Genomic DNA, 25,829 nt, shown 5'->3' with positions numbered 1-25,829 from the left:
TCTGGAAGATGGCACATATAGACAAGACCCCAAAAAGCAAATGGGTAAACTTGTAAAGCGCCTTATGTGTGTTGATTATTTTTCCTTGAGAACTAATCCAGTTCAAGCTGGAGATTGGCATGGCTCATATCCAAATTGGAGAATGTCTTGCCACCTTTTAACTTGGTGTGCAGATCTTCGATCTGGGGCATATGGTATCTATCAGGTTTGGAGACCCGATTGAGCCAATCTCACCCCATGAGGCTTGATTCATGCCCTCGTACAACAATGAATGGGAGATAGGCTGATTGCTGCCTAGAAGTCACCGGGGCCACTTTAATACCTTTTATTTGTAAAGGTTCCCCCATTAGGTGGCTAGCCTGGCCTTTGTATCTCCCAACTTCAGGAGTTGTATACCCAATTGTAGATATATATAGGTCTGTTCTCCAATAAGAGACTGGGGTTCCCATGTCCACATCCATTTTCCAAGGAATGGCCATTTACTAGTAACTCCGCCTTTATCAGGGTAACTTCTGTTGTTACAGTACGATTCAGTTGTAGGATCCCTGTCTCTGGAAGAAGGGATACCTGCATGGTATGCTCAGGAACAAGCCTCAGCTCCCTTCTTAGGCAGTACGTGTTTGCCTGTTCTTGAAACTTCACCATGGATGTGTCCTTTGACAGTGCTTGCAGTAATCCGTCAACTGACAACTATATCATTTTAGAGTAACAAAAACAGAAAATGCTGGAAAATCTCAGCAAGTCTGACAGCATCCATGGGGAGAGAATAGAGCCAACGTTTTGAATCTAGATGACCCTTCACCTGAGCTGTTCTTTAATACTCTCAGTGTTAGCACTGCCGTTCCTTGATTGTCTAGGTGGTGAAATTAGGATTCCTATACCAAATGGTGCCCTTTAATATCTGATTGACACATGCACTCTCCATTGAAGCCCCTTCTCCTAGTTGGAATACATTGCTGCCTGATGCCCCTTGTACCTCCCGAGCTTTTTCCTCCATTCTCCAGTGGCAAGGCTATCTCAAAGGCTCTTTTGAGTATAAATTGGGTTTTATCAACAGTTTCTTTTGAATGGTTAGGTCATTTATGCCACATACCTATCTTCCCTGTAACACTTCATTAATAATTGGTCCAAATTCGCAGTTTTTAACTAAAATTGCAACCTCACCAAGAACGCAGTGACAGCCCAGGGTCTCTCCCCGCCATGTTGAAGCAATACTGGGTCTTTTCACCAGGTCCAGCAGTTCATTAAAGCTTTTTGAGTCAGGTGCATCTGGATAGGTAAGACTTCTTATTACACTGAAAGTCAGTGACTTACACGCTGTTAGCAATTATCATTTCATGCTTTTTGTCTCCTTCAATGTTGTTAGCATGGAAAAAGTAACATTCCTGAAAGAGGCATAATAGCTTTCTCTTACAGGAATAATTCTTGACATTCAGAGATGGCTTGGAGAGAAAGAGGAAGGAAGAATATAATTTTTCTCCTCATTGCTAATGTATTAATTCAGGCTGATTCCTGATACCAAAACACTTTATTGTGAACCAACAACTTGTCCTGATCCCTCCATGCTGATGCTATAGGTAAGAAAGCCCACCAATGCCTCTACTTTCTCATGAGGCAAAGAAAATTTGGCATGTCTGCTATGACTCTCATCAACTTTTACAGGTATACCATAGAAAATATTTTTTCTGGTTGTATCACAGCTTGGAATGGCTCTTGCTCTGTCTGAGGCCACAAGAAACTACAAAGGTCATGAATGAAGTCCAGTCCATCACTCAAACCAGTTTCCCATCCATTGACTCTGCTATACTTCCCGTTGCCTTGAAAAAGCAGCCAGCATAATTAAGGACTCCACACACCCCGGACATACTTCTTCCACCTTCTTCCATCGAGAAAAAGATACAGAAATCTGAGATCACATACCAATCGACTCAAAAACAGTTTCTTCCCGACTACTGTCATACTTTTGAATGGACCTATCTCATTTAAGTTGATCTTTCTTTACACCCTAGCTATGACTGTAACACTACATTCTGCATTCTCTCCTTTCTCTATGAACAGTACGCTTTGTCTGTATAGTGAACAAGAAAAAATACTTTTCACTGATACATGTGATAATAATAAATCAAATCAAAATCAAATAAATCAAATCTAATCAAAATCAAATAAATCAAATCAAAGTAAAAGGCCACTTCCGTGGCTTACAGTCAGGTAGTTTTCACCTTGGGACTTACAACTCTAATGGGTAAAGTTACAGGCTTAAAACCCCTGCTGGCTGTTTCCCATTGGACTTGCCTTCATGGCTATCATAGCAGTAGTATTTCATTAACAAATTTTCATAGTTTTAACAATTTAAAATAAATGTTGGATTTGCATTGATCATATTCTGTAAAATTGAATTCTTGAATCTATCATTAAGGAAGAAATAGTGAGACACATAGATGTTAATTCTACCATTCGGAAGATGCAGCATGGGTTCGTGAGAGGCAGGTCATGTTTAACTAATTTACTGGAATTCTTTGAGCACATTACTAACACAGTGGACAATGGGGAGCCAGTGGATGTGGTGTATCTAGATTTCCAGAAGGCAATCGACAAGATGCCGCACCAAAAACTGCTGTATAAGATAAAGGTGCACAGTGTTACAGGTAATGTATTAGCATAGGTAGAGTACTGGTTAACTAACAAAAAGCAATAAGTGGGGATAAACGGGTATTTTTCTGGTTGGCGGTCATTTACTAGTGGTGAGCCTCAGGGATCAGTGTCGGAACCACAGTTGCTTAAAATTTACATAGATGATTTGGAGTTGGGGACCGAGTGTAGTATGTCCAAGTTCACAGATGACACTAAGATGAGTGGTAGAGCAAAGCGTATAGAGGACACTGAAAGTCTGCAAATGGATATAAATAGTGTAAGTGAGTGGGCAAGAGTCTGGCAGATGGTGTACAATGTTGTTAAATGTAAGGTTATCCATTTTGGTAGGAATAACAGCAAAATGGACTATTACTTAAATTGTAAAAAATTGCAGCTTGCTGCTGTGCAGAGGGTGTCCTTGTGCATGAATCACAAAAAGTTGGTTTACAGGTGCAGCAGAGGTAATTAAGAAGGCAAAAGGAATTTTGCCGTTCATTGCTAGAGGGATGGAGTTTGAAAACAGGATGTAGCTGTATAAGGTGCTGGTGAAGCCACACTAGGAGTACTGTGTATAGTTTTGGTCTCCTTACTTGAGAAAGGATATACTGGCACTGGAGGGGTGCAGAGGAGATTCACTAGTTGATACTGGAGTTGAGAGGGTTGGCTAATGAGGAGAGACAGAGGAGACTGGAATTCATTGGAATTCAGAAGAATGGGGGGGCGGGGATCTTTTAGAAACATAAAATATTATGAAGGGAAATGATAAGATAGAAGTAGGGAGGTCGTTTCCACTGGTGGGTGAAACTAGGACTACGGGGCATAGCCTCAAAATAAGGGGGATCAGATTTAGAACTGAGTTGAGAAGAACTACTTCAACCAAAGGGTTATGAATCTGTGGAATTCCCTGCCCAGTGAAGCAGTTGAGGCTACTTCTGTGAAGGCAATAAAAGATAGATTTTTGAACAGTAAATAAATTAAGGGTTATGGTGAGCGAGCAGGTAAGTGGAACAGAGTCCACGAACAGATCAGCCATGATCTTATTGAACGGTGGAGCAGATGGCCAGATGGCCTAGTCCTGCTTCTAGTTCTTAAATTTTTATGTTCAATGCTTCAATATTAAAGAAAATCTATTCATAATTTTGCCTCAAATCAAGCTTTCGTCACACATGGCTCCACACTGGAAGCACAGGATCAGTGAATTTGCCCGAAATTTTGAATTTAAAAAACTATTTTGAACAATACATTTTTCAAGAAGAAATTTTACTTTTAATCTGGTAAACATATTTATCCCATTGCATACATAACAATTATGGAATGTTATGATATAAAATACATTCATGTGAATGTTATTGTTTTCTTTGTTTCATTCATTACTTCATGACAGCCTGTATTCCAAACCAGCATTAACATACCGACCAATATAAATCACATCATTCTCTTTTAATTTCCTACCCAGATGACATAAAAATATTTTCAAGTATACTCATTCCAACTGCCTATATCAATTAACAGAAGTTAACTTTGCAAACAGTCATTTTGGGCAATGAATTAACAGTTTTGCACTTAGAAACAGCTAACCATATTTGGTAATACAAAGAAAATAAACAACTTCAGTGAGGAAATAAAGCAATAATTGATAACAAAAAATAAGCTAAATGCAACATGACTCAGTAGAAGCACTAACATTCTCTGATCATTAACTTACCTTCCACTTTGGGGAAATTGAATGTATCTTTTCTACTATCCTTCCATGCAACCAGACGCTCAAGATTACCAGGCCCTGCGGCTTCTACGTGGTGACAATATACGGTCATCATTGCGTGAGCTTTGAAGATACCAAAGTTAACCTGCATGATTTCTAGTAGACGTAGATCACCCAAAGTCATGGCAATTTCATATCCTCGCCAAATATACTTGCAAGCTACATCGTATTGACTCTGTTAGGAGATGTTATGGAGAAAGAAGTTCAGAAAGGCAACTAAGTTTTTGGATTGGAAAAAAAGCATTTCGTTTAATAGCATTTACATTGTGGATCAGAACAGTCACTCTAAGTGGTTGCTTCTTAATGCACAATTACTGAGGTGACACTGAAATTTTGGCAAAAATCTTTACTGCTTGAGTAACAAAAACATAACATTGACCTTTATGTGTTGGGAATCAATCTCAAGCTAAAAATATAAAAACAAAGACGTATTAGTAGAATTTGGAATTCTAGGCTTGGACATGAAATGTGTACATTAAGTCAACAGTGAAACGTGAGGATGTGTAAGGTTTTTCCATTGAACTTAATGTGTGAAGTAGCTGATGTTTTCACATTTTTCTTTATTTTTGCAAGTAACACAGGCAATTTTTGCTGCTATCAGTCATACGTTTGCTTTCAGTAGTGAATAAATCCAAACTTAATTTCCAAATAGAAAATGTTGTCTAAAAACATTTTTAATTAACAAAACTTAGTTTTAATACATATTGCAGTCAGAATCAGAAATCTTGCTCCCTGACTACAAGAAATACTTAAATGTAATTCTGCAGTCATCACATGATGACAATTGCCACAATTTATAGCTTGTGCTAGTAATACACCATTTAACCCTGCTGTTAACATTGTTTTCATGCTATTAAAATTATCTATTTTTGTAAAGATTTATAACTAATTATTTTAGAGAAGGAAATTCAGTGATTTATTGCTGAACACAAAAACAGACACTAAGTAGCAATGCAATGCATTTTGAACCCATTTCTTTTTAGCATCATACAAATAGCACCTCAACAAATGTTTAAAGGAAAGATAAGATAAAATGTTTTTGAAAAGAGCATTGTCAATGTCATTATTATTGCCAGAAAAATGTAGCTCAGATGTCTGTTACGTTTGTCAATAAAGTCCCATTGTAAAGATGACTTTTTAAGCGAAAAGCTGTTCTACGGCCCCGAGCGTGAAATGTTCAACTGACGTCTGTATTGGCAGTGAAACTATCCATAAAACAAAATAGAGACCAGTACAGTTTTAGTTTCTGCATACTACTGGAAGCTGAAGTTGTTTTCCTGGAACAGTCTCATTCATGTTTCGCAGATACTTAAGATGATTTCAAATCACCTTACAAAGTTCCTCAATTTTTCTTCATTGTTCATTCTCTTCAAGCTTCCAGATAGTACTGGAAAGCACTAAGATTATCACCAAAATATAAACTTCACTTTGCTAACATACTATAGCTTCACTGTGGTAATTTTGCTGTTAGGACATCCCAGTAGAGAACAGGACCTCAAGGGAACCCACCTTAAAAACATAGGAACATAGCAGCAGAAGTAGGCCATTTGGCCCCTCAAGCTTGCTCTGCTATTCAATTTGATCATGAATGACCTTCTACCTCAATGCCATTTTCCCACATTATCCCCATATAGCTTGATGTCTTTAATGTCCGGAAATATATAGACTCAATGACTAGGCTTCCACTGCATTCCAGGGTAGAGAATTCAAAAAACACACCATGCTCAGAATGAAGTAATTCCTGCTCAAATCAGGCCTAAATAACTTAGCACTTATTTTCAGACTGTGTCGTCACAAGTCCTGTAAGAATTTTGTAAGTTTCAATGAGATCACCTCTCATTCTTTTAAACTCTACAGAATAGAGGCCTAGTCTCCTCAGTCTTTGTTTGTAGATCAATCCCAGGGATCAGCCTGGTGAAACTTCATTGCACTCTCTCTGTGACAGGTGTAATGACTTCACTGAGGCCAGTCTTCTATCACCAATCACCCTTTTATTTACAGTGATACCAGAACACCAGAACACGAGAACACACAAGGATAGAGTGCATATCAGACCCAAGTCTATCAACTGAGTGGAGCCAACTGGTTTTAAATCCCCCACTGCTTCTTTCTTATTGGGTGAGCCTCCACCTTCCTAATAGGGGAGCTCTTATTCAATGAGGCTTTTGGCGAGATCTCCCCTAATGTCCATTTCCTGCTCCATATTCCCCCCGCACAGGATAGTCTTTTCTGTGGCTGGGGTTGATGAGATGCAGGACCAGATCAGGGGGTGTGAAGTGGATCAACGACCTTGGGGTGAATTTTCCCATTCTGCCCACCACAGAATCATAACAGGTGAGGGACAGACCATGGATAGGCCCATTGACGTTGGGTGGGATTTTCTGGTTTCAGGGCGAACGCAGCCAGAAAATTCCATCCCTTTGATTCTGAAAGGAGCGATTAAAAGTCACTGATTCTGGCTTTTCTTGAGGTCTCACATTGGTGGGGGCACCAGATTCTGCCGCTTCCATTTCAGAATCTGTGTCCTCGTCACTCGGAGGGGAATAAGACTGACGATTTCAACATCATTATATGGCGCGGCATGTGATTGTACCCCTCCAGGAGAATTCCTACCTCTCCATCACTGACATGCCAGTGCAATCCATAGAGGTCTTTAACAGAACTAGGAGATGAATATTGCTGAGCACCACCAACCTCCAGGATCTGGGGGTCAGCTGTTGCGATGGTGCAGGATGGGGTCGGGTGTGCATGGGTGCGGCGGATTGTGGCGACTTGGGTGTGTCTGGGGATTCACGGATTGGAAGTCACCGCTTGCTTGGGGCTCGTGTTGCATGCATTCCACTGGCTGATAAATAACCCCAGAGGGGTTTCATAGAATCCATATAGTACAGAAGGAGGCCATTCGGTCCATCGAGCCTGCACCGACAACAATCTCACCCTAGCTTTCTAAACACACGTATTTACACTCCACTAGGGGGCATGGTCAATTAACCTAGCCAGTACATTTTTGGACCATGGGAAGAAACTGGGGCACTTAGAGGAAACCCATGCAGACATAGGAGAATGTGCAAACTCCACACAGTCACCGAGACCAGAATTGAACCTGGGTCCCTGGTGCTGTGAGGCAGCAGTTCTAACCACTGTGCCACCCTATGCGACATTACGCTGCTCCCTTAGTTTTTTTTATGTCTCACGCTGGCCGGTGAGATCTGACCTTTTATAATTAGGCCAGAAACAGTTTACTGCAACTGTTAATCTATTGTATTATTTGTTAAATATTCTCTAAAATATTTAAAGGATGTACACATATGTACAATGTAAAGTACATTTTGATCTGTGTATCTGCCATATTTATGCTTAATTTTATCATAAATGTCAGCATATGTTGCTGCTGCTTATAATCATAGAACCCGACAGTGTAGGAAGAGGCCCTTCAGCCCATTGAGTCTGCACCGAACACAATCCCACCCAGGCCCTACCCCATATCCCTACATATTATACCTCTAACCTACGCATCCCTTGGCACTAAGGAGCAATTTCTTAGCATGGCCAATCAACCTAACCCACACATCTTTGGACTGTGGGAGGAAACCATAATACCTGGAGGAGACCCACGCAGACATGAGGAGAATGTGCAAACTCCACACAGACAGTGACCTGAGCCGGGAATTGAACCCAGATCCCTGGAGCTGTGAAGCAGCAGTGCTAGCCACTGTGCTACTGTGCCGCCCCACAATAATATTGTATGATTTACTTGTATAATTATTCTATGCAAATATCATGTGATAGGATTTTTTTGTAAAGATTCACATTTTAAAAATATTTTAATTTTTCATTTCACAAACATGTGGTAGTCTAAAACATTACTGTTAACTTTCAAGCACACTATGCTTGGTTCTTTAATGAATAGAAATGAAGAAAAGCTTGTTAATTTTTATGACTATATTTTAGTTTTGGTTGTTTGACTCTTTTGCTGTGTATTATACAGGTCTGTGTTATTCTAATTTAACCCTTAGTGTGTGTATATTGATCCTTTCCAGATTCTTTGAATGATAAACTGTATCTGTGATTTCAAACTGTCAGACTAACACAAAGACAATCCCTTTATATTTTTATTTATTTATTGTCAATCCATATGGAATGCATTTTTTGTTTTGAAAATGACTCACCGTTAAGCTCAGACACTGTTCTCTTTAGCAGATTTTAATATTTGTAGAGATATACATTCAGCAACAGGACTTGTGATAGGGAGGTTTAAATCTAACCCCAACTTTATTTGTAAATATTTAGAGGGAGAAAACTGTCTCTTCTTAACACTGATTTATGTTAATGTTAAACTTATCTACTACTACACATTTGGCACCACTGTTACCAAATCAGGTGAACATGCGAGGTATGAATCTTGCAGGGGGAGTCTTAAATTTATGCTTTTTAACTTATATAAAATGCACTTTAAGAAAAAAGAATTCCTACATCACAACAGAAAAAGCACTCCATTAGCTATAAAGTAGTTTGAGGCATCCTGAGGCCATAAAAAGTACAGTGCAAGTTCTTTGTTTTCACTCAATGTTCCAAAACTCAAATGATATCAATGATTGAACCTTAATATTCTGTTAATGACTATCCTGGTGGCTTACTGGGCATTTATGTTTTTGTCCTGATAATGAATTGGTTTGTCGTTGTGGAATGAATTGCTTTTAGTGATAATTGTAACAAACACAAATTCATTTGTGCATTATTTTAGTGCATTCGTTAACTCATCTAAAATAATTTGTATAATCAAATACAATGAAGTAACACAAGGAACTCCATACAAATGTGATAACACAATAATTACAAATATTTCAGACAGTCGTTCTTTTCATTTTAGTTCAATATTGAAAGTCTGGGGGCAATTTTTACTTTTGTCATTTGCCTAAAATGAGATCTGTTGCTCATTTTATACCTCTCTCAGTTCAGAAAATCAGGAAAGAGGTGTAACAGGTGGTGAACTGTGATCGCTCATTTTATATTACCGCCATAAATTAATTCATGGCCGTTGAATCATGTGATTTATTTTGGTACTTTGCCACAGTCTTGTTGCTATTGAAATTACAGGTGATGACAAATTGTGTCACGTAGCAAGTAGGCTGAGTTACATTTTCTGTTTTAAATATTAAAATAAGCTACTGCCATTAACTCCTAAGGGTTAACCCTAATTTCCAACTTCCTTTTACTTTCTCGCATAGAAAAGTGTGTGACATTAAGAGACAGATTTCTATGTGGCACTTCTGGTGGATTGATCTGAGATCATCCAGAATCCACAAAAAAAAACTGTGTGGTGTTAAATGGAACTAATTTCAGCTGTGACTTCAGGCAGTTATGGAAACTCCATGACTGCCTTAGCTCATCTGGGCCCCGGTCAGACACGGACAATTGATTGCTAATCTTCTTACAGCTATTCAGCTCCTATCTTGTATTGCAGTTACCAGTGAGCTGCTCACTCCAATGGTAATGACTTTATTTCTCAAGGTAATGATTGGGCAGATTCTGCTGCACAGGATCTGCGGGCGATCCAAAAAGGCAAGTGGTTCCCCTTTGTTGTCAGGCTGCCACCCCTATCCAGTTATCTGATTTGTCAGATGTTATTTGTTTAAATCTGAAGCTCCCCACTCAGAACGAGATGCATGTCTGCAGGCCCAATGCCCCCAGCTATCTGATGGTCTTTGGTGTTCCCCAGATGGGCATGCTGCAGCCTCTGCTTCACTCTTGCCCTGGCTTGCCTGCATATTACATGAATTTACCCTTGCGGGCAAAGCGGGGATGATCAGGATGGTGCACCAATCATGGTTTGCACCAGGATTTTCCACCATGGCAGGAATAGTTGCCTTTCAATGTCTGCTTTGTCAACACCATAACCCTGGAGAAACACTTCTAGTGAAGCCAGCAATAGGACCCCTCACCATGGAGCCCTTTTGCACATTTACAAATGGACTTTATACAGATGCCTAAATTTATGGGTTATAGCTATTCAATTCAATTCAACTTTATTGTCATTGTACAGTGCATAAATACAAATACAACAAAAAGTGAGCTTGCAAACTCCCAAGATACAAAGAAAAAAGCAAATGCAAGTAGTCATTATAAAATAGTGCCAATAGTCATTACGTGTATACATACATATTGCACAATATCCATCGTCTGGGAATATGTTAAAGGACAAGTTCAGCTTGGTAACAGCTCTGGTGAAGAAACTGTTCCTGAGCCTAGTGGTATGGACTCGAATGCATCTGTAGTGCCTCCCAGATGGCAGGGATCAGTCTATGGCTGGGATCACGAGTAATGCTGAGAGATTGCAGCCAACTTTGGTGATAAATGTCCTGGTAGCTGGGTGCCAATGATTGCTATTGGGCAGTTTTGACTACCCGCTGCAAAGTTTTCTGGTCAGAAATAGAGCAACTGCTGAACCACACCATAATGCAGTTTGACAAGATGCTCTTATTATGAACCGGTCGAAGTTTGACAGAAGCTGGGGAACAGGTTGGCTCTTTTTAGCCTCCTCAGGAAATATAGGTGCTGCTGAGTCTTCTTCACTTGGGTGGAGGGGTTGGAGTACCATAGGAGGCCCTCTGTGATGTGGATGCCCAGACATTTGAAGCTGCAGACTCTTTCTACCTCTACTCCATTGATCTAAATGGAGGTGTGTGTGCTGCCTCTGGACTTCCTGAAGTCCACAATGAGTTCTTTGGTCTTCTTAATGTTGAGGGCCATGTTGTTTCCAGCACTCCACATCACCAAATGTTGGACCTCTTCCCTGTAGGCTGGCTCGTTATTAGTGATCAGACTTACCACCATAGTGTCATCCATGAACTTGATGATGGTATTGTATTGAGTTGGAGGGAATGGGGGAGCTCCTGAGTGAATACTTTGCGTCGGTATTCACGAAGGAGAGGGGTTCGGAATCGTGCGGTCTCTTGAAGGGAGCTGAGGATCAGTTGCAGGAGATATCTATTACAAGGGAGGAAGTGCTAGGGCTTTTAGGTAGCGTAAGGACGGATAAAGCTCCGGGGCCTGATGGTATTTATCCCAGGCTGCTTAGGGAGGTGAAAGATGAAATTGCTGGGCCTCTGGCGCAAATCTTTGTCTCTTCTTTGGACACAGGTGAGGTCCCAGAGGACTGGAGGGTAGCAAATGTGGTACTGCTGTTCAAAAAGGTAGTAGGGATAACCCTGGAAATTATAGACCGGTGAGTTTGACATCGGTGGTAGGGAAATTAATGGAAAAAATACTTAGGGGTAGGATGTATGAGCATTTGGAGCGTTGCGATCTGATTAGGGATACGCAACATGGCTTTGTTAGAGGGAGGTCTTGCCTTACGAATCTGGTGGAATTCTTTAAGGAGGTGACAAAAACGGTTGACAATGGGAGAGCCGTTGATGTCATCTATATGGATTTCAGTAAGGCGTTTGACAAAGTCCCTCATGGTAGGCTGGTAGAAAAGGTTAAGGCGCATGGGATACGAGGCCAGGTAGCTAGGTGGATTGAGAACTGGCTGGGTAATAGGAGACAGAGGGTAGTTGTGGAGGGGACCTTGTCGGGCTGGAGGCCAGTGACCAGTGGTGTGCCGCAGGGCTCAGTACTGGGACCTCTCCTCTTTGTAGTATACATAAATGACTTGGAAGAGAGCGTAGGTGGTGTGATCAGCAAGTTTGCTGATGACAGCAAGATTGGCAGGGTTGGTGGGTACTGAACTGGATTGTCAGGTGATACAACAGGATATAGATAGGTTGGTGCATTGGGCAGATAGGTAGCAGATGGAATTTAATCCTGACAAATGCGAGGTGATGCATTTTGGAAGGAATAATGCAGAGAGGAGCTATGTGATAAAAGGTAGACAGATTAGGAGTATAGACATACAGAGGGACCTGGGAGTGCAGGTTCACAAATCCATGAAGGTTGCGTCACAAGTGGAGAAGGTTGTTAGGAAGGCTTATGGAATGTTAGCCTTTATAGGAAGGGGTATAGAGTATAAAAGCTGCCGTCTAATGCTTCAGTTGTACAGAACGTTGGTTAGACCGCATTTGGAGTACTGCGTCCAGTTCTGGTCACCTTACTACCGGAAGGATGTGGAGTCTCTGGAAAGGGTGCAGAGGAGGTTTACCAGGATGTTGCCTGGCATGGAGGGGCTGGGTTATGAGGAAAGGTTGGAGAAACTGGGACTATTCTCCTTGGAAAGACGGAGATTGAGGGGGGACATGATAGAGGTATATAAGATACTGAAGGGAATAGATAGAGTTAATAGTGAGAGACTGCTCCCTAGACTGGGTACAAACACGAGAGGTCATGATTTAAGGGTGAGGGGGGAGAGGTATAATTTGGAAGTGAGAGGAAGATTCTTTACGCAGAGAGTTGTGGGGGTATGGAACGCACTACCGAGTAGGGTGGTGGAGGCAGGAACGTTGGACTCGTTTAAGGTTCAGTTAGATAGACACATGAGTGAAACGAGGATGGAGGGTTATGGTAGGGGCTATTAAATAAGGTTAGAACCTCGGGAGACACCGGAAAAGCAGGCTTGTAAGATTAACGTTTTTGTCTTTTTATTCCGCAGGTGGAGGTCCACCTCGTGTCAAACGAGGGGCATGCACACGGTGGGTCGTGCGTGGGCTGCTCTTGGAAGTTCCAGGAGTGGCCTAGTACTTCGTGTCGGCGTGTGTGCTTGATCCTGGACCGGCAGACGGGCGCCGCAACAGCTCGGTGACTAGCACTGCTAGCTGTGCAGATACATGGATTTGGGCCTATGTCTGTGGGAGTTTGCGCATTCTCCCTGTGGTTGCGTGGGTTTCCTCCGGGCGCTCCGGTTTCCTCCCACACCCCAAAGATGTGCTCTTAGGCTGATTGGTTTTACCAAATTGACACTATTCTCCCCTGAATCTGGCTAAGTTAGGGGTTCCACTTGTAGACATGCAGGGTAGAATAGGTGTAGGGTGATGTGGCGGCGCGGGCTCGTTGGGCTGAAGGGCCTGTTTCCCGTGCTGGGTTGTTCTTTGTATTGGTGTCACGGACAGGCACACAATCACAGGTGAAGAGGGAGAAGAAGAGAACAGGGCTCAGCATCCTTGTAGAGCTCTGGTACTCAAGATTAGGGTGGGGGAGGTGAGGTTACCTAACCTAACAGGCTGGGACCTGTTGGTTAGGAAGTCCAGAGTCTATCTAGTTAGAGAGGGAGATATTGACTCCTAGGGTATGGAGCTTTGCACAAGCTTGGTGGGGATGATGGTATTAAATGCTGAGCTGTAGTCAATGAACAGCATTCTAACTTAGGTGTTCTAAGAGGGTCAGAGTGGAGTGAATAGTGGTAGAAATAGCATCTTCCGATGATCTGTTTGTGCAATAGGCAAACTGGTGCTGGTCGATGTCAAGCTATGTGCTTGTTGTAGTGTGTTTGTTCTCGCGAAAGGTGGAGGCCTACCCAATTTGGACAAATGATGCTGTGACTGTGCTAAACCATTGCTGAGGGAATACATACCTAGATTTGGCATTCTGGATGTCCTCTCCATTGACAACGGCCCACATTTTATGGGAAAAGCATTCTCCCTCATTGGCTAACAAGTGCTATAAATTACATTGTTTGTGGAAATCTGTTAGAACATCACAGAGAGATTCACTGTGTTTGTTCTCCTTGCATGCAAGTAATAAAGCTTGAAAGATTGAGTACTCGCCATGCATTGTCTGGTTAATACACGACAGACACACTTACGGACCAAGGACTGAGAAGTCCCACAGAGGTGCCAGCTGGTGACCTCGAAGGATCCTGTTGTGTAAAAGTTGAAGGCTTCTGAAGCTTTCACCACCAGTGGGACCAGGTGTTCCCCTATACTACAAGGTGTCACGTCTCCTTGCTATGCCAGAGTCTACAGCTCACATGCCACCGGAAACTCTTTTGAAGGATGTGCATGTCCTGAACTCTAGCGGGCTTTGTCTCCTCTGTGTCCTAACTGCCCTCACTATATTGCCAATTAGTGCTCAGCTCCTATCTCTGACAAGTGGCCTCCTACTCTCCAGCTGCCACCTCCGGCCTGGGCTGGCCTGGCAGCGTGCAGAAGTCTTCTTCCTCTTCCTCCTCTGCAGCTGCCACAAGGATGACTGCCAGGTTTATTGGTTCCATGTTGATATCTATCTTTGCTTTGGCAGAGGGAAAGAGAGAAATTCCAGGAAATCTAAGGTTACCCATCCCAGGACCGTACTCCCTCCCTGCAACCCGTATCCTGGTATCTTAACAGGTTGGTGACCGTCACTGCACCCTTGCCATGGGGTATGGAGAGCATATGGGTGCCTATGCAGAACCTTTGAAAAATAGACATGGGTATACCCATCTGGATGTCTGATACTGTATCTTCCAGGAATGGCTTGCAGTTCAAAGGACGTAAGGTCAGGCCCTCAGAATATCTTTTGTAAGGTCACACACTATGTTTCTCATTAATTTACTTTATTATGTTTACCTTTCTTTGCCAGTTTCTTGATTCTCCTTCAATGAATTCTAAAATGCTCACAATCCTCAGGCTTACTACTTTCTACTACTTACTAATCACATAATTCCACCTATTTATTTTAATGGACAAGATATTATAAGAGAAATAGCCATGATTTCCTCAAAGGTTTAAATCATTCAATTACACAATTGCTCACAGATCTAATGATTCTTTTAGATAGCTATCAGAGACCCCTGAAAAATGATGTGATCCAATTTCGGGTCATATGTTCCTCTGGTATCCTTGGGGCATAGGACACTGATCACAAAGATAGTATTTGTGCTTTGTTCATCTGTGAAATGGGATGAGGCCTAATTTCTACCCCCAAGTATGGACACTGGTACCTACCAGGTTATTATACATAATTCCAATAAATCGGCAGGCATCCACCAGACTCTGTTTATCACCACTCTTCTCCGCCAAGGCCAGAAACTGTTTCAGGTATTCAAGAGCTTCAGCAGAATGTCCTGTACTAAGGGGGAACAAAATGTTTCATGGTATTGATTCAATGCAAATTTGATCCACAATTCAGTAGGATAAATCAAAAAATTCTGAAAATCAAATTTAAAAAATTTAAAATAAGGAAAATTCACACAAGCATATATATTAACAATTTATAAACTTCACAATATTGGGGGGGAGGTGGGAGGACGGGGGTGGTTACGTTGCCACTGATGATGGGGGTGGGGGCGCTGGTATAGGCAGATGATATCTATGGGGGGATGGTCCTCCAGTTCACTTGGAGATCGGGGCACGTGTGCAAAGGTATCCCAATCAGTCTGTAGCTAGCTTCACCGATGAGCTTAGGCTCTGTCCCCCCACAACTGGTGAGAAGCACACTGTCCAAGAAAGTGACAGAGCAAAACATAATATTGTATTTTCAAACTCACCCAAAAACAGGTCTGAACTCTCCCATTTTCTCGCTCGTATGGCAATCTTACAAAAAAATTTCTAAGACCGGAATGTTACGGCCGTTCACACTGGCAGGATCTTCCTATCCTGCTGCAATGAACATAGAATTGGCTATTTGCCAAATTCTCTGACCTCACTGCAACTGGAGCATGGCTTGAGGTAAGATTAAGGTGGCAATCTTACCAAAAAAATTCTGTGCTGTACGAGTGAGAAAATCGGAGTGAGTGAATTTGAAAATGCAGATTCGGAGAGGGATGGAACCTGAGCTCACTGAGGAAGCAGCAGCTGAACTCTAGGAAAATGGATGTGCCTAGAGCAGATGTGCTGCTGACTGAAAGCAAAAACAAAGAAAGGGAACAAAAATTGGGGAAGAGATTATGGATGGAATTCCTCCAAAAGATTTTTAAGTGTCATAACAGCGATAACAATTGAGTGACCTGTGCCGGGCCGGTCTCTTCTGCGCAGTCCGCACCGTAATTTACTGATACTTGGTGCATTGAAAGAGCCATCACATGAATAATGCCATTATGGAGTCTCCAGGCCTGTGACTCACCCGAAGTGGCTGCAGCTGTGCATCATTAACACAGGGTAGCTGCATGTAAATGCTCCCACTCACAGCCAGTCATGCCAGGAAGATGGCAGTGTGTAGACTAGCCCCAAGGTTTATGGAGGAAGAGCCTGGTAGCCTGCTGGATGCCGTAGAGGAGAGGCAGGCCATTCAATACTCCTGGGAAGGAAGATAACCCAGGAGCATGGCCTCCCATGTGGTCTGGGATGCAGTGGCCATGACAGTCAGTGCCCGCAGCCTGACATACAGGGCTGACTGCCAATGCAGGAAGGAAATGAACAACGTCATTTGGGCCAGAAGGGCGAGTGTGCTCTCATCCTCTCATCAGTCCCATCTGTCATACCTGGAATATCCATAGAACATATAACATAGAACAGTACAGCACAGTACAGGCCCTTCTGCCCTCAATGTTGTGCCAAGCTATGTCCAAACCCAAGATCAAGTTAACCCACCCCCTATAATTCTGGTGTGCTCCATGTGCCTATCCAATAACCAACTGAAAATTCCTAAAGTGTCCGATTCCACTATCACAGCAGGCAGTCCATTCCACACCCTAACCACTCTCTGAGTGAAGAATCTACCTCAGACAACTCTCCTATATCTTCTACTGTGAACCTTGTAGTTATGTCGCCTAATAACAGCTACATTCACCGAGGAAATAGTCTCTGCACATCCATTCTATCTAACCCCCTCGTCATCTTATAAACCTCTATTAAGTTGCCTCTCATCCTCCTCCACTCTAAAGAGAAAAACCCCAGCTCCCTCAACCTTTCCTTATTAGACCTATCCTCCAAACAAGGCAGCATCCAGGTAAATCTTCTCTGCACTCTCTCCAATGCTTCCACATCCTTCTTATAGTGAGGTGACCAGAACTGAACACAATATTCCAAATGTGGTCTCACCAAGTTCCGGTATAGTTGCAGCATAACCCCACGGCTCTTAAACTCAAACCCCCTGTTAACAAACGCTAACACACTATAAGCTGTCTTCATGGCTCTATCCACTTGAGTGGCAACCTTCAGAGGTCTGTGGATATGAACCCCAAGATCTCTTTGTTCCTCCACATTCCTCATCTTGACCCATTCCTGGACGCTCAACAGCCATCCAACACCCAACCTCCCCAGCATCCTCCTAAAATCCCTCTGGCACCAACAGTTACAAACCCTGCCTGACGAAACACAGTGCTGATCTACATCACCCATTCTCCGTATCCCCCTCTGCCCCACCCATGCCTGCCAGCTATCAAATTTCAATCATCCCCACATATCTCCACAGGAGAAGATGGTGCATAACAGCAGCAAGTGGGAGAAGACCAGTGGTGGAAATCTCCCCAAGTTGTGTCTCCTGGCCCCCTTCAAGAAGAGTATGATGGATCTCACAGCAGATCCTGACAAGGCTGTGAGCAACTGTAATATCTGTGTGCCACAGAAGTGAGGATGTACAACACCTTCATCAGATCTTTCTCAATAAGTGTCAATTTGCCCAGATACTTATTCCTCCCAAACATGAGTGCATACTGCCTCACAATGTTAGGGACCCGGATTCAATTCCAGCCTCGGGTGACTGTCTATGCGAAGTTCCCATGTTCTCTTTGTGTCTGCGTGGGTTTCCTCTGGGTGCTGTGGTTTCCTCCCACAGTCCAAAAGACATGTTGGGTTTAGGGTGATTGGCCATGTCAAATTGTCCCTTAGTGTCAGGCGGTTTAAAAGGTTAAATACGTGGGGTATGGAGATAGGGTCTGGGTGGAATTATTGCCATTTCAGGTTCAATATGTGTAATGGCCTCTTTCTGCACTGTAGGGATTTTATGATTCTATTTACCTATGTGTGTTCTCTTGCAGCAGCAAGATGGATGAGGCTGGGCCCTCTGGAGTCGGCGCTCCCATAGGTCCCTCCCTCACCAGCACTTCGGAGGAAAGCCTGAGTAAACCACCGATCAGGCATTAGAGGCATCTCCCGCGCCATTCACCAGCGCAGAGACTCACCTCAGTGGGGAAAATTAGCAGACAGGCTTCAGGGTCACTTTTTGGTGAGCACCATAGCTGTTGATACAGATCAGGTGTAGGCAGGAACATCTGAGGAATCAGGCAGGCAGATATTCAAGGACACAGCTGGCCCCAGCCAGATGCCAAGCCACTGTAAAAAGTAATCATGGAGCTGCCAGGGACTGCTTGAGGGTGTATCGGAGACATTCCTGCAGCTGCAAGACTGCTTTGAGGAGTCAAATAGCTTTTAGGGACGGAAATGTTGCCGGCATTGTATGGTACTCAGGTTAACACTGCAAGGATAGCAACCCCGGTGGAAAGCCTGGGGCGGGAAATGGTAGCATTCAAGACATGGCCAGGTCATTGAGGGCCATGGCTGCGAACACTGAGAGCATGTCTCAGTCATAGAGTTTGGTGCAGACTCAAAGGGTCACCGCTAAGGGCTCCAAATAGTGAAGACACATTGGGTCTCCAGAACAGGCAGCACCAGGTGACACAGAGGCTTCTGGAGCTCAGTCAGCTGTCCTGCTGTCCCATGGAGTATTCTAGAAGTCCACTAGCATCCTGACGGAGAAGAAAGCGCTGGTGTAAATGTCGGGGCCTTGCACACAGGAGACCCTGGTGATCCCCAGCCCTTCCGAATTCCCCCTTCTTGACAGGTAGCAGGCTGAAATAGATCACGTAGCTGAATCTGTGAACCTGGATGTTTGGTGCAAAGTGGTTCCCAGACATCACGTCAAGGTCAACTGATGGTACAGAGGCAACCATGGAGACATCCTATCCCAGGCCCCACTAACATCGCAACTCATGGGAGGGCCCCCATGCCCAACCCCATACCATGGTAGTGGATGAACCATCCTCTTGCACCCCGGAGGTTGGTGCACAGCGGTACTCAGCTATTCACATTCCCTTGAACTGGTGCTCCGGAACCACGCTTAATAGGTGATTCACTCAAGCATGATATCAAATCTGAGAAGTCGGTGCATTCCAGGAGGGGCTGTGTCATGGGCCGATTTTATTAATGAAATTGAAATGCAGTCAATCTCATATTAATCACCCTCGCACACTTTTGGGTGAGAATGCGCACGAAATGGTTCGCGCCATTAGAAAGAGGCTGGGAGAATTGCAAACTGTTTTGCATAGGGTGAGAAATGGATTTTTAGACTCACACACTATTCTCCGGCATCGGCACAATGAGGTCGGAGTATCCACCCCCTTCTGCCTCCACTCCCCCCTCCCCACCACCACCCCCCCGACCACCCCCCCCCCCCCCCCCGCCACCCCGTTAGAAAATTGGTGAACTCAATGTTGAGACAGGAAGGCTGCAAAGTGCCTAATTGCCAGAGATTTTTAACAACCTACTAAGTATTATCAGCATTTTCTGTTATATTTCAGATTTTCAGAATCCATAGTACTCTCCTTTCCAATTCATGTGATAAAGCTCGAAGGTGTTTCTTCTTTTGAATAATCTTTTGGGAAGTTACTTGTTATTATTTTTGCTTTGCATAGTCTTTCAGGCTTCAGTACTGACATCATGATATTTCATTTGTTGTATAACTACAGAATAATTGACAATCTATATGTGTAATACACAAATGAAAAATAATTAATCATTTATAACTCATATGAAGAATCATGAAAATTCATATCAGTTTAATTTCCCTTCTACAATCCACACAGTAGCTTTCAACCAGAAAATGTGAAATAATTAGATTTTATTATTCATTGTTGTTTTATCTCTTTTGATCTCTGTTTGCATAAGCTGTATGCCTGTACATGCATATGTTCTTTCACTTTGCTGTCTGAGATAATAACCTGACAACAGTTTCCATAAATGGATCTTGCCCTGAAGATTGTGGATTTTTCTCATTTTCTGCCCAACAGTGTATCTGGATCCATTAATTAACAATTAACCTAATTGAAGCAATCAGGCAAATAAAGAAATGCAGCGAACTAAGCTATTAGGTCTAAATTCCTTGATGTTTCCCTGCCTCTTTGTGGTCACCAGACCCACTACTTTCTAAGTCTTATAGTAGTGGGTTAAAAAACATAGTTATTAGGAAAGGGACCAGACAATCCAGCCCATGAAACCTACTCCACCACTTGACTTGATCATGGCTGATCTTATCCTGGTTTCAACTCTACTTTCCTGCCTGATCCCCATAGCCGTTTATCCTGCTTTCTTTCAGAAACATATCTATCTCATTCTTGAATCTGTTGATTGATTCTGTCTCCACTGCTCTCTAGGGCAGAGTCCCACAGATTCACAACCCACTGAGAGAAGTAGTTTCTTGTCAGCTCAGTTTTGAACCTACCTCCTCTCACTCCATATCTATGACCTCTCGTTCTAGACTGTCCCACAGGGGCAACATCTGTTCAACATCCACCTTATCAATCCCGTTAGCATTTTATATACCTCAATCGGATCCCCCTTCATTCTTATAAACTCCAGCGAGCACAAGTCCAAGCTATTCAACCACTTCTCTTACAACAGTCCTTTCATCCCTAGAATAAACCTGATGAACTTCCTCTGAGCTGCCTCCGGTGTCATCACGTCCTTCCTCAAGTAAGGAGACCAAAACAGGACACAAGACTTCAGGCATGTTCTCACCAATGCCTTATACAATTGTAACAACACTTCTTTACTTTTAAATTCAGTCCTTTTGTGATAAATATTAACATTCTATTTGTCTTTCTTATTATATACTGCACCTGCATACCCACTTTTAGCGATTCACCCAGATCCCTCTACACTGATGCACTTTGAATCTGCTTCCCATTTAAAAATAACTTGCCCTTTTATTTTTCCGGTCAAATTGGAAAACCTTACATTTACTCACATTAAACTCCACCTGTCAGATTCTGGCTCTTTCTCCTCGCCTATCAATGTTAATCTGTAAACTTTCCATCTCCTCATCTAGCTTTCCCACCTGTTTAAGTATCATCAGTGAAATGTGCAATTTGTATAGATCATAAATAGTTGAAGTCCGCGAACTAAACCCTGTGGCAGTCCACTGGTTACAGTTTGCCATCCAGAGAAGGACCCATTTATCCTGACTCTCTGCTTTCTGTCAGACAGTCAATCCTCTATCTAAGCCAATACTCTACCCCCAACCCTGTGGGATCTAACCTTCTGAATTAGTCTTTTACATGACACCTTGTCAAATACCTTCTGAAAGTCTAGATATGCCACACATGATCCTCTGTACCCACGGGGCTGGCTACATCCTCAAAGAACTCCAGCAAGTTTGTCAAGAACGACTTGCCCTTCGTAAAACTCGTAAGCTGAGCTTTGCTTTTCCAAGTGTCCAGTTACCTCCTTCTTAATGATTGACTCCAGCAATTTCCCCACCACAGAGGTCAAACTAACTAGTTTATAGTTTCCATCTCTCCTTTTTTGAATAAGGGCATCACATTAGCGTGTTTCCAATCAACTGGTACCTTTCCGTAATCCAGAGGATTTTGGAATACCATAATTAATGCATCCATTACCTCTGCTGCAACATCTTTTAATACCTGACAGTGCAGGCCATTAAACCCTGGGGACTTAACTCCCTTTAATCTCATCAGTTTACTTAATATCCTCTCCCAGTCGTAATTTCACCAAGTTCCTCTGTAGTAACTGAAATTTTTAGGAAAAACATATTTTCTTCTACTGTAAAAACAGACAAAATATTGTTGAGTGCCTCTGCCATTTCTGAGTTAATTAATCAATTAAATGAAAATCAAACAAATATTTTTGAACGTTTGTTTTGTCGCAAGGCAAGGATCCTCAAATTATTCTTGGCAGTTATGGCCAGAGCAGAGAAAAAAAGGTGGAAAGCAGGTCCTGTGACATTATTAAGTACACGACTAACAGTGTAGTTGGGTTACTCCTCTGAAACACCCAAATTACAATTTCAGTACTTTCAGAGGTATTGTGTAAAAGAATGTACGCTAGGAAAATCGAGTTATTGATGGCATCTGCTAAAATGCCACCAACTATTTCTGCAGGCCCTTAGCTTGGGAAAATGATGGGGGCAATTCTCCTAGCCTGCTGCACTGCCCTAGCAGCGCAAGGGGACGGAGGACTCAAGTGGAGGCCATTTAGCATGCTTCCTGCTGGGCACTATGGGCTTTGGGTTTCCGGCTGCTGGATTTCCAGGACCATCAGCTGTATATATTGGGCTAATGGGCATTAGCATAGCATTAGCGAGCCCGGGACTGAAGACACCCGATCTCCGCCAGGAGTGTTTCACTTCAGCAGGGTTTGGTGTGGGTGGGGGGGGGGGTGCGTGTGTGGAGTCGGGAATGTCGGTGGGGGTGGTGGTCAAGGCTGGCCAGGACAAGGGAGCACACAGTACAAAGTCTGACAACACCAGGTTTTAGTCCAACTGATTTATTTGATAGTAAACTCACCAGCTTTCGAGGGGTTTCCCTCTTCTTCAGGTGAATGGAGAGTTCTGGCCTCAGACAGAGCATATAAAGCACAGACAGTTTACAGATTACTGATCAGAATGTGAATCTTTACACCTAACCTGCTGTTCAAGTCCTAAAGTGGCTGACAATGTGTGTGGAAGGAGCACTGATCACAGGTTAAAAAGATGTGTATTGTCTCCAGACAGTACAGTAAGTGAGGTTGTGCAAACCCAGGCAAGTCACGGGGGTTACAGATAGTGCGACATGAACCCAAGATCCCTGTTGAAACCGTCCTCATGTGTGTGGAACTCGGCTATCAGTCTCTGCTCAGTGACTCTGCACTGTCGTGTGTCATGAAGGCCACCTTGGAGAATGCTTACCCGAAAGTCAGAGGCTGAATGCCCATGACCACTGAAGTGTTCGCCAACAGGAAGGGAACAGTTTTGCCTGGTGATTGTCAAGCGATGTTCGTTCATCCGTTGTCGTAGCGTCTGCATGGTCTCCCCAATGTACCATGCTTCGGGACATCCTTTCTTGCAACGTATCAGGTAGACAATGTTGGCCAAGTTGCAAGAGTATTTACCATGTACCTGGTGGATGGTATTCTCACGTGTGATGATGGTATCCATGTCGATGATCCGGCATGTCTTGCAGAGGTTGCTGTGGCAAGGTTGTGTGGTATTGTGGTCACTGTTCTCCTGAAGGCTGGGTAGTTTGCTGCGAACAATGGTCTGTTTGAGGTTGCGTGGTTGTCTGAAGGCAAGAAGTGGGGGTGTGGGGATGGCCCTGGCGAGATGTTCGTCTTCATCAATGATATGTTGAAGACTTCGGAGAAGATGTCTTAGCTTCTCTGCTCCGGGGAAGTACTGGATGACGAAGGGTACTCAGTCCACTGTATCCCGTCTTTGTCTTCTGAGGAGATTGGTGCGGATTTTCACTGTGGCGCATCGGAACTGTCGATCTATGAGTCAAGCGCCAAATCCTGTTCTTATGAGGGCATCTTTCAGCGTCTGGAGGTGTCTGTCACGATCCTCCTCATCTGAGCAAATCCTGTGTATACGGCGGGCTTGTCCATAGGGGATGGCTTCTTTAACATGTTTAGGGTGGAAGCTGGAGAAGTGGAGCATTGTGAGATTGTCTGTGGGCTTGCGGTACAGTGAGGTGCTGAGGTGACCGTCCTTGATGGAGATGCGTGCGTCCAAGAATGCAACTGATTCTGGGGAATAGTCCATGGTGAGTCTGATGGTGGGATGGAATTTGTTGATATCATCATATAATTGTTTCAGTGATTGTTCACCATGAGGCCAAAGGAAGAAAATGTCATTGATGTATCTAGTGTATAGCATTGGTTGAAGATTCTGTGCGGTGAAGAAGTCTTGTTCGAACCTGTGCATGAAGATGTTGGCATATTGAGGTGCAAATTTGGTCCCCATGGCTGTTCTGTGTGTCTGGATGAAAAACTGGTTGTTGAAGGTGAAGACATTGTGGTCCAGGATAAAGCGGATGAGTTGTAAAATTGCATCTGGAAACTGGCAGTTGTCAGCATTGAGTACTGAGGCAGTCGCAGCAATGCCATCGTTGTGGGGGATGTTGGTGTAGAGCGCCGAGACATCCATTGTGACGAGGAGTGTCCCTGGTTCAACTGCTCCATGTGTGCTGAGTTTCTGTAGGAAGTCCGTAGTGTCGCGACAAAAGCTGGGGGTTCTTTGTACAATGGGTTTCAGGATGCCCTCGACGTAGCCGGAGAGGTTCTCACACAGATCCCATTGCCCGATACGATGGACGGCCAGGTGTGTTTGCCTTGTGTATCTTTGGGAGGCAGTAGAGATCGCCAATGTGGGGAGTACGTGGAATGAGAGCACGGAGGGTGCTCTGAAGCTCCGGACCAAAGGTCTCGATCAGATTGTTGAGTTGACGAGTGTGTTCTTTGGTCGGATCTGTGGGTAACTGTCTGTAGTGTTCCTCATTGTTTAGTTGTCGGTACACTTCTTTACAGTAATCCGTTCTGTTCAGTATGATGATGGTCCCTCCTTTGTCTGCTGGTTTGATGACAATGTTGCGGTTTGTCTTGAGAGCGTGGATGGTGTTGCGTTGTGCTTGGGTGATGTTCAGGGCTGTCTTGTGAGTGCAGCTGATGAATCTGGTGTTAACGCACCTCCTGATGGTTTGGGCATACAAGTCCAGTCGAGGGCAGCGGCCTTCCGGAGGAGTCCAATTGGACTCCTTCCTCTTAGGTTGTTGCACTGCGGATCTCTCTGTCGGCTGTTCTGGTTCATCGGCTGTCTCATTGTGTTCGCTGTAGGCCTCTTGGGGTTTGTGGAAAAACTCCCGCAGCCTCATTCTCCTGATGAATTCCTCTGTGTCCGCTGCGAGACTGATGGGGTCCATTTTGGTGGTGCGGCAGCAAGGGAGGCCAAAGATTGGGGTTTGGGGGCTTGGAGAGGCAGCAATGCGAGGTTGTGGCCGCAGCAATCTAGTTGGCCAGCAATTGGGAGATTGGCAATGCGAGGCTACTGCACATGGGCTCTCAGCACTGACAGATCAGTGCATGTGCAGTGGCCTGCTCAGTGCTATGCTGCCAGCCTCTTCAGCGGGAATAGGCCCTTCCCTGGGATTTTTAATGAGATTCATGCTCGTGCACTCTGGTCAGCAGAGAACAATATCTGCCACAATGGAGCCTAGGGCTAGTCGAGTCAGTTGTGTTCAATTGTAGGCTTAAAATTGGCATCATCTCTTTGCAGACATGTGGGCCAGAATTCTCTGTCCATGCACGACCTGCTGCCATTGTCAGGGAGGCCAGAGAATTTGGCGCTCAGCCAAATTTCCATTCACTGCAGCGGGATGGGAGAATCCCAGCTCCGAAGAATCCAATCCGTGACATTTTTGAGCTATGCGGATGGTGGCCTGGAATGGCACAGAGTGCAACTCTACATAACTGTCCCTTGCAGCCCCATTTCTTTCAGCAGCTATTAAACGAAGGGTCTCTCCTTCCCTGAACACTCATAGCTTATCTTTGTGATACATTTCCCTTTAATTTTCATTGTTTCTTCTTGGTCACATGGTGAG

At 43.7% G+C, this 25,829-nt stretch overlaps 1 protein-coding gene across 1 annotated transcript in view; it reads right to left on the bottom strand.

Annotated features, from left to right (window-relative positions):
* The window catches only part of ttc29 (tetratricopeptide repeat domain 29), a 570,038-nt gene that overhangs the window by 191,060 nt on the left and 353,149 nt on the right, over positions 1-25,829 (bottom strand). The window contains exons 9-10 of the mRNA XM_080193148.1: positions 15,250-15,373; positions 4,337-4,568 (exon numbers count right to left, since the gene is read on the bottom strand). Coding sequence (XP_080049274.1) covers positions 4,337-4,568; positions 15,250-15,373 — 356 coding nt within the window. The remainder of the gene's footprint in view (positions 1-4,336; positions 4,569-15,249; positions 15,374-25,829) is intronic.

Source organism: Carcharhinus amblyrhynchos, chromosome 1, assembly GCF_965287045.1.
Source record: "Carcharhinus amblyrhynchos chromosome 1, sCarAmb.v2.hapA, whole genome shotgun sequence".
NCBI lineage: Eukaryota > Metazoa > Chordata > Chondrichthyes > Carcharhiniformes > Carcharhinidae > Carcharhinus > Carcharhinus amblyrhynchos.
Note: the sequence above shows the minus strand (reverse complement) of the source record. Positions and strands in the feature narration are given on the sequence as shown.